Raw genomic sequence first — 8545 nt, forward strand, 5'->3', positions numbered from 1 at the left:
AGTCAGTATACTGTGTCTGAGTGGGGTATCCATGTTAAACTGCATGATATTTCATTGTGCTAGCACTATAACTCGGCATCAGTCCGGACTAGTACAAGCAGCCACACACACACATACACGTGCATGCACGTCGCTATATTAGCACAATAATCTTGGACGCGACGTTAAACGCCATTTCAGCTCACCTTACAACTGTCGTAGTGCTTAGGTTGTTTTGTACAACGACACCATCACTTTGACTAATGCGTGTGCGTTTAGTCCCATGTATTTGTTTAGTGGTATTACTCTTCCCGGTGTTTCACAATCACGTGACAGGTTGTACTCCAGTTTCCTCAAAGTTTTACAATCGTAAAACCAACAATTCACACAATCAAAACACCTCACTGACATTACATCACCTGTTGTCTTCCAGACAATGCTAAACGGCAAGCCAAGCCACCACATGACCGCGTTACTCCCATCGACCATACAGAGTGGGTAGAGTGAACAGCAGGGTGTGATCAGCCAGTAGCGACGGCTACCCGTTTAAGCCAGGCGCATTTGACCTGATAGACGAGTGTGTTAAAACGCGGAGGCCACAGCGATCACGAGCACCTGAGTTGGACAAGGAGAGATCATTCATTTCGATATGTTGTGGATTTGGGAGAGTTAGAATGAAAGCATCAAGGTACGTTCGTGTTTTGTGTTTGTATACAAAATAGTTAGTTGAGAATCCTTGAATTTATCCTTATCTTTCTAATTCAAATCGGACATTTTGTGAATTAGGTCTCGTTCACACAACATTCATCAGATGTAGGGCGAGAAACGTACTTTTCGTTATTATTGCTTCAAATTACCGTGATGAACACATTAATGATAATAAGAACAGTAACAATGATTGTTATTATATTGATTTTGCCAACCCTTATCAATGTTGATTATTGTATACATTCGATACATATTCCAAATTTAGATCAGGTTAAAAGCACCCGGGTTAACATGTTTGTAACAGTCGTCTAAAATGGGGTTCGGCTGCGGCAGGTGCAAAGAGGAGCTTGGAAATGTGCATACAAATAATAATACAGCACTACTAATATAAAGTTACGATACATGCATAGAAAAATGTTTTTCTGCTTTGCAATATTAATTCAATAAGCACGTATTTGGAGGTGACATATTTTTCATGTTTAAACAGGACACCACTTCTGAAACGAATCTGCTTCAGACTTTACAACATATAATTTACCATGGTGCAAAACTATGTCACCACGCTTTTGTTCGTTGTTTTCAACATGGTAACTTCAACTCTATCAATACATGGACATATTGTGCTATGCATATGTATAATATCAACACCTACCAGTAATACCGTATTCGACGTAATAAGCACCAACGGCGATATTTGCTAATATATTGGCTAGTGCACAATCCCAATTAGCACCCTTCCGATTGATCAATGTATACAGGACTTACTTATTCGTGTATAATACGCACTCGTGTGTTATATGCACCCTTAATTACGGGCAATTAAATTCTGGAAAATATATTTGTCGTGTATAATACGCACAGACGTTTCTTTTGTAGCATTTCAGGCTGTCAGCATAAACCACGAAATTTACGATCTCTCAACCCTTTCACCAAAATTATAATCCAATAAGAGCCCCCTATTTCTAATTTTGAGAGCGCCCTGGACGCTTATTACGTCAAATACGGTATTTCATTATGTTAAAAAAACTAGATTTGAGAGATTGAGTTATTCATAGCCTTTCACAGCTCTTGTTGGGAACTAATAAAATGTAATTTGTGTATTAGTTAAAACAGGGAAAGCTTTCCTCAAATATGTAACAATAATATTTCCTTAACACGTGATAATTTCGTTGGTACGTAATTATTATAATGTACATTTTCGAATGGGGTAGCCGAGTGGTTAAAGCGTTCGCTCGTCATGCCGAAGACCCGGGTTCGATTCCCGACATGGGTACAATGTGTGAAGCCCGCCGTGATAAATGTGTATACTAATAAATGAGTATTGCTAAAAGCGACGTAAAACCACACTCGCTCACTCCGCTGGATTTAGCTGTTGTATTATGTTCCCAAAAATGCTGAAAGACGTTTTGTATCATGTTTTACAACATCGTTCACTGGACATGCTGGCTTCTGAACAATAACGTGGTTTTTAAATTAAATCATTGATTTATGTGACTAATAACGACGACATATCCAGGTGAGCTAAGATGTTCACGAGACGAGTTGTGATTGACGACAAGGCCTGTCTTGTTAGGCTTGGCTTGACGTTGACTGATGTCAAAACATGTGGAGCTGTACACTTCATTTCACAACTTAAAGTAAACATAGCGATACACAGTGAACCTGTCTTTAGGGCTAAATTAGGACGCGACGCAAATGTTGAAACAGGATATGTGACAGCTCGAGGATCAGATATAAAGACAAGTGACGGAAATACACGTAGTTTAAGCAGTTCATTTATTCAGTTGGATAGCATCCTGTATGCTGACTGCACCTCGTTGACACGAACCCTCGTCTACCGGAAAACGTATATTGTCGACGAGTTGTAATTATGTACAGAATATTTTCGTTTTTTATTAAATTAAATCATACCAATCATTACTACCTTTGGAAAAAAGGGTATTATGTTAGAAAAGCAGATGTAAACCGAATTTTATTAATTATCCACATATTATTTAATTTGCATGAAGCAGGATATATAAGATTTGATTAGAAGTATATAGTTATACTTGTTGGTGAAGTAGTATTCACTTCTTATGAGACCCGTCAAGATCCGGGGTAGAACTGGTTTTCAGGAACCCATACTTACCGTAAAAGGTGACTATGCTTGTCGTAAGAGGCGACTAACGGGATAGGGTGGTCAGACTCGCTGACTTGATTGATGCATGTCATCGATCCCAATTGCGTGGATCGATGCTTAGGATGTCAATCACTGGATTGTCTGGTCCAGACTCGATTATTTACAGACCAGCGTCATATAGCTGGAATATTGCTGAGTGCAGCGTTAAACAACAAACACACACTTGTTATGGAGATGTTTGTGTTATGAACCGTTCAAATGCTATGTGTGACCTGGCTAATTGTGCCCTATTAACCCGAGGGGTCATTGCTCATGCTATCAATCATTGGTTTGCTTCAGCCAGACACAAATATGTAAAGTCGCTGAGATAAAGTTGTAATGTGAGTTGTAATGTGAGTTGTAATGTGAGTTGTAATGTTTCTACAGCGTGCAAATGGAATCCAGTGGTTTACTCACTGCAATGTCAAAACAAATAACCTTCTATGGACACGTTTAAAACCATCTCTTTTGTCTTGTTACAGGTAGGAATAACAAACAGGTCAGCTGTCATCTTGAGTCTAGGTTCTGTTCTGTCTGTCAAGATGAAGGCGAGGCTGATGGGCCGGGTTAAGAGCGCTCTCATCGTAGTGGGCGTGGTCTCTGTGCTTCTGCCAACGAGTCTGATCCTCACCTCCAACATCCGCGCTGACACCTCGAGTGACACAATACAACGTAAGATCATTATTCCCATTTGGTCCAAGAGAGAATAATTAAGACAATTTGCACGAAGCATAATAATGCCATGCATCCGTCAACATTGTTGAAGTAAGCTTGGCACCTTATATTACCTTAATGCATAATAACGTCAGTCTGTCACTGATCCAAATGGTCAAGTTCTCACGATTGTTGTTTTGGAAATGTAGACGTCAACGCCAGACAATCGCTTCGATTATCTGCCGAAACAGATGCCATTGTGCATAATGCGAACTAGGGGAGAAAATTATATGAATGGATCACTGAAAATCAGTGACACCAGGTGTCCAAAGGGTAAGCATGTCCTGCTCTACCGATAGCACTCGCTATGAACTCTGCTTGCTTGATTGAAAGAATCATTTGTTTATATACAGTAAACTGCGGTTATAACGAACTCAAAGGGATCATTAATTTTAATTTGTTATAACCGTTGTTCGTTATAAGTATATATATACAGAATATATGCAGCAAATGGCCGCAACCAAGAAATAAGTTCGTAATATCAGTAAGTTTGTTAAAAATGTGTTCGTTATAAACGTATTTTACTGTAATTGATTTTACGAAGCACGGTCAGAACAGTGATTTTTGTTAGCACCCCTTTGGTGAAATCCACGTGCACGGTATGGTGCTGACCTAGAAACATAACAAGGGTGAACATGGGCAACACACCTACGATCATTGAATCCTGGCTCGGCTAAGGGACGCAACTCTGCACAGCGAATTGCGGCTCCCTAGACGACTGGGCCACCTGTGCGTCTCGGATCTGAATATAACGTTAAGCGATATATGTATTCAGTGCAGGTCATTAACAACTTTTTTACTTTTGAATTTCTCCATAGTTGTAATAAATAGTTGTCATGTGTTCTTCAAGAAAATAACAATGTCGATTCCTACAATAGGAACATACGTCATGTCATGTGATTCGTCAAAGAGCTTCACTGAAATTTCTCAAACCGATGAGTAAGATGATCAACAAATGAATGGTTGAAGATGTGTTGTGGCGAATATGACATTGAGATGGGGTCAATAACGACTATAATGATTAATATTGTTTATGTTTATTTCCAACATAGCCTGAGGTACAAATACACACACAATCTCATGATTTTACTGCATTCATAATAAATTATCAAACATATGTATACTTCTTGCCTTGTTGTGGTAATTTAGCGACTTCTTTGGTTGAAGGGAGATCAAGTTCGAGACGATTGTAGCATTATTCGAGCCATATCACACATTGTGCTCATCATTATCCTCTATACTACTGCACCGTCATGATCATGATGATCGTGGTCATGATATTGCTTGCATGGCTCAAACTTAACGATAAGCATGATAATGTATATTTGCTTATTTCAGGGGTCTTTGTTGAGGCGACTCGACTGAAGAAACTGTTATCTGTAGCTGAGACGGTAAGTTTGATTAGCATCACTGATATATTATGGTTATGAAGATGCAAAGTAAGGACCAATTGTCTGCTATGTCTGAAGAAATACACATGGAGTAGTATTGGTAATGGGGGTTCTGGACCACTTCCACTGGAGCCAGATTTATATACCTATACTGCTACTTCAGATGGAATTTTTCTATGCAAAAATGATGATGCGATTCATGGCAATATTCCTCCAGGTGTGGGCAGAACAATCTATTGTTTCTCGCGTGTATGGTGACACACACGGAATACAAGAAACATACTCTGTTTTCTAAATGAAGCGACAAAACGTTTTCCATATCCAATAAAGCATTGTCGATCGAACGATTCAAACCATAACTCAGGCATGTGTTTTCTAAGGAAGTAATCAAAACAACTGTCGGCATGGACAGGTTAATCGTTTGTATTAACGGTTTTATAACCAAAGTGGAACTTTAATAACGTGTACTGTACCAAGTGGCAATCAACGTAACGTTACTTCTTTGACGTAACGTTACGTTTCTGGAGTCGCTATGTGGAGAATGAAGTATGAGTAAGTTTGACATATGGCGTTTTATATGTTCCAGGACTCAAGGCAACACGACAACCGCAGGGCAGTGAGGTACCGTAATAGCCAAGAATTCTGTGCAGCTAAAGGAAACACGGTCATCACGCCCGAGATGTTTAAACATATCATTGTCAACGACAAATATAAGATTTTGTATTGCCAAGTACCAAAGGTCGCCTGCACAAACTGGAGACGGGTCATGTTGATCCTCACGGGGAAGATGAACACGACGGAGCCAATGAAGCTGAAGGCCTCAGAAGTCCACGGCGCTTATGATGACTACTTGACTTACCTCAGTGACCTCCCAATTAATGACATCAAATACAGGCTGAAAAACTATTACAAGTTTGTGTTCACTCGTGAACCCTTTGAGAGAATATTATCAGCTTACAGGAACAAGTTTAAAGGGAACAATCCTTTCTTTCACAAACGCTACGGGAAGAACATCGTCAGAAGGTACCGAGTGAATTCCTGGAACACAAAGCCTGATGGTAAAGATGTGTCATTTAATGAATATGTTCATTATCTAACCGACTATACACGCAGGGAACCTCTTAATGAACACTGGGAGAAAATGACAGAGCTTTGTCATCCTTGCCTTATAAAGTATGACCTTGTAAGCTCCTATGATGACCTAGAGACGGACTCGGTGCGTCTTCTTGATAAGATTGGAGCGTCAAGGATCCTTCAATTCCCGAAACGATCGGCGTCCTACAAGCACGCAGGAACTGAGGAGCTTCTCCGTCAGTACTACAGCCAGATCCCACCAGTCATGTTGGATCAGCTCATGGAAGTGTATTATCCAGACTTTCTCATGTTCAGGTACAAGGTTCCAAACAGTCTCCGGAATCTCACACACTGGCAAGTCAAGCTATGAGACAATAGACTCTGGTCACAACAGTCTTTGACAATCGTGAAGGTGTATTGCAATGGACATCCTTCCTTATGGTGTATTGCAATGGACATCCTTCCTTATGGTGTATTACAATGGATATTACGATTATGGTACCGTTCGTTAATGTGTATTGCAGTTGATACACTTCGTGAAGGTGTATTACAAAAGGTACTCTTTGTGAAGGTTCATTATAATGGGTACCGTTCGTGAAGGTCTATTACGATTATGGTACCGTTAGTGAAGGTGTATTGCTGTTGGTACACTACGTGAAGGTTTATTACAATGGGTACCCTTCGTGAAGGTGTATTACAATGGGTACCCTTCGTGGAGGTGTATTACAATGGGTACCGTTCGCTAAGCAACTGACCATTCTTCAAACTGACAGGCCTACAACTAAAGATGTATTTCAATGGCTACCGTTCGTGAAGGTGTATTGCATTGGGTACCCTTCGTGAAGGTGTATTACAGTGGATACCCTTCGTGGATACCCTTCGTGGATATGTATTACATTGGGCACTCTTCCCGGACGTATATTATGATGGTTACCATTCGTGAAGGTGTGGGGTACCGTTCGTGAAGCAACTGGCCCTTCTTACTGGCCTACAACCCTTCGTGAAGATATATTTCAATGGCTACCGTTCGTGAAAGTGTATTGTACTGGGTACCGTTCGTGAAGATGTATTACAGTGGATACCCTTCGTGAAGATGTATTACGATGGAGGTGTACCAGTAACTGGTGGAGCTGTATTATTAAATAGTATGGAGGTATATTAAATCCGATGCCAACAGGGCCCCGGACAGGTCTGGGAAATAGTATCGCTACTTGCATGTATGTGATGGCTGTCTTGATATGTCAAATTCGATCATAACAGCCGTGGGTTGTATTGACTTCATGTTAAGGTTTGATCAAACCGACCATGGACTTATTTGGACTTATTTGATCATGCCAGTTTTGACTTATTTTTTAATGCAAATTAAGTGACGGGTGCTACCGGTAGGGCAGGACAAACTAACCCTTTTCGCGACCACCCGGTGTCATCACTTGTTTTTTCTCTTGCATTGACGTTATATATTTATTTGCATTATCGACTTTTGCATGGTTTGGTCATTCCAATCACAAGGTGTATTGCAATTACCTTTATTTGAACGGGTTTTTTTCCATCATATTATACATGATCTGAATTCCAACGATATTCCATTTTGTCTGAATATCAATGGGACTTTCAATTGTAATAAATTGATAACTTTGCCAATGAATTTGAGTTTCATTGATCTTTATACCTCAGTGTAAAGTCTTCGTGGTAGTGGACAGTATACTAATTTAGTCTTTATACTAATTCGAAATTGTTCACAGTGGTAAGATATGTCTATTAGTTTGTTTTAAAGACTTGATAGCGATCGTAAGAGACGAGTTAAATGAAGATCGGATGGTAGAGATCTGATTTGGCTGATTATGTGTCGTTTTTCCCCAAAGGCTGTCCACTCTATCATACTATCAACCTCTGCTTTGCCTGGACCAGATTCAATCATTACAAGGCCGTTATGATATAGATGGAAGATTACTGCGTGCACAAACAAGGTGACTTTAGCCGAAGCCGACTCCTATACTGTGAGTAGATCGATGCTCATGGCGTCAATCACTGGATTGTCTGGTCCAGACTCGATTATTATCAGACCGCCGATAACTCCATTACATGTATATTTAAAAAATACACGATTTACAAATATGATCACTAGTTATGAACTAGTGTTTCATAGCCGAATAGAAGGGTACATCTCTGACTTATCCCCTTTTGTAGATATGCACCTTAATACATTAATTAGTACAAGATCACCATTTTGTTACTCTAGATGGTCGCAAGTACAAGGTCTCATCATAGTTAGAAGGAAAATAGAAGTAAAAAACTATTGTGGGGCAGTTAAAAAACAAGCTTAGATTATTGACTTCGGTTGCTGTATTTCAATATGAATATGTCACACGTGAACAAAATAAATGTGTTTTTTCCTAAAGTTAAAATAAGGATGCCATTTAAAAACAACTATGAATTTCCATATGTAAGTACATAGAAAGAGGTGCTGAAATTATTTCCAGTCGTATACACCACGTAAATGTCAGCACGACCCGACTGTGGG

At 39.7% G+C, this 8545-nt stretch overlaps 1 protein-coding gene across 1 annotated transcript; it reads left to right on the top strand.

Annotated features, from left to right (window-relative positions):
- The first annotated feature begins 483 nt into the window (after positions 1 to 483).
- On the top strand, positions 484 to 7610 carry LOC139449790 (carbohydrate sulfotransferase 11-like). The gene is made up of 4 exons (XM_071231319.1): positions 484 to 667; positions 3328 to 3517; positions 4898 to 4950; positions 5537 to 7610. The coding sequence occupies exons 2-4, from the start codon at positions 3388 to 3390 to the stop codon at positions 6392 to 6394; spliced, it is 1041 nt and encodes a 346-aa protein (XP_071087420.1). The 5' UTR covers positions 484 to 667; positions 3328 to 3387; the 3' UTR covers positions 6395 to 7610.
- The last annotated feature ends 935 nt before the right edge of the window (positions 7611 to 8545 follow it).

Source organism: Haliotis cracherodii, unplaced genomic scaffold (genome assembly GCF_022045235.1).
Source record: "Haliotis cracherodii isolate W230 unplaced genomic scaffold, xgHalCrac1.p SCAF_8, whole genome shotgun sequence".
Lineage (NCBI taxonomy): Eukaryota > Metazoa > Mollusca > Gastropoda > Lepetellida > Haliotidae > Haliotis > Haliotis cracherodii.

What these genes read in the sequence shown, in the direction of transcription:
- LOC139449790 (XM_071231319.1), top strand. Translation starts at nt 3,388, where the DNA reads ATGAAGGCGAGGCTGATGGGCCGGGTTAAGAGCGCTCTCATCGTAGTG. An exon ending in CTCGAGTGACACAATACAAC is followed by an intron (nt 3,518 to 4,897) that starts GTAAGATCATTA and finishes TGCTTATTTCAG; the next exon opens with GGGTCTTTGTTGAGGCGACT. An exon ending in TGTTATCTGTAGCTGAGACG is followed by an intron (nt 4,951 to 5,536) that starts GTAAGTTTGATT and finishes TATATGTTCCAG; the next exon opens with GACTCAAGGCAACACGACAA.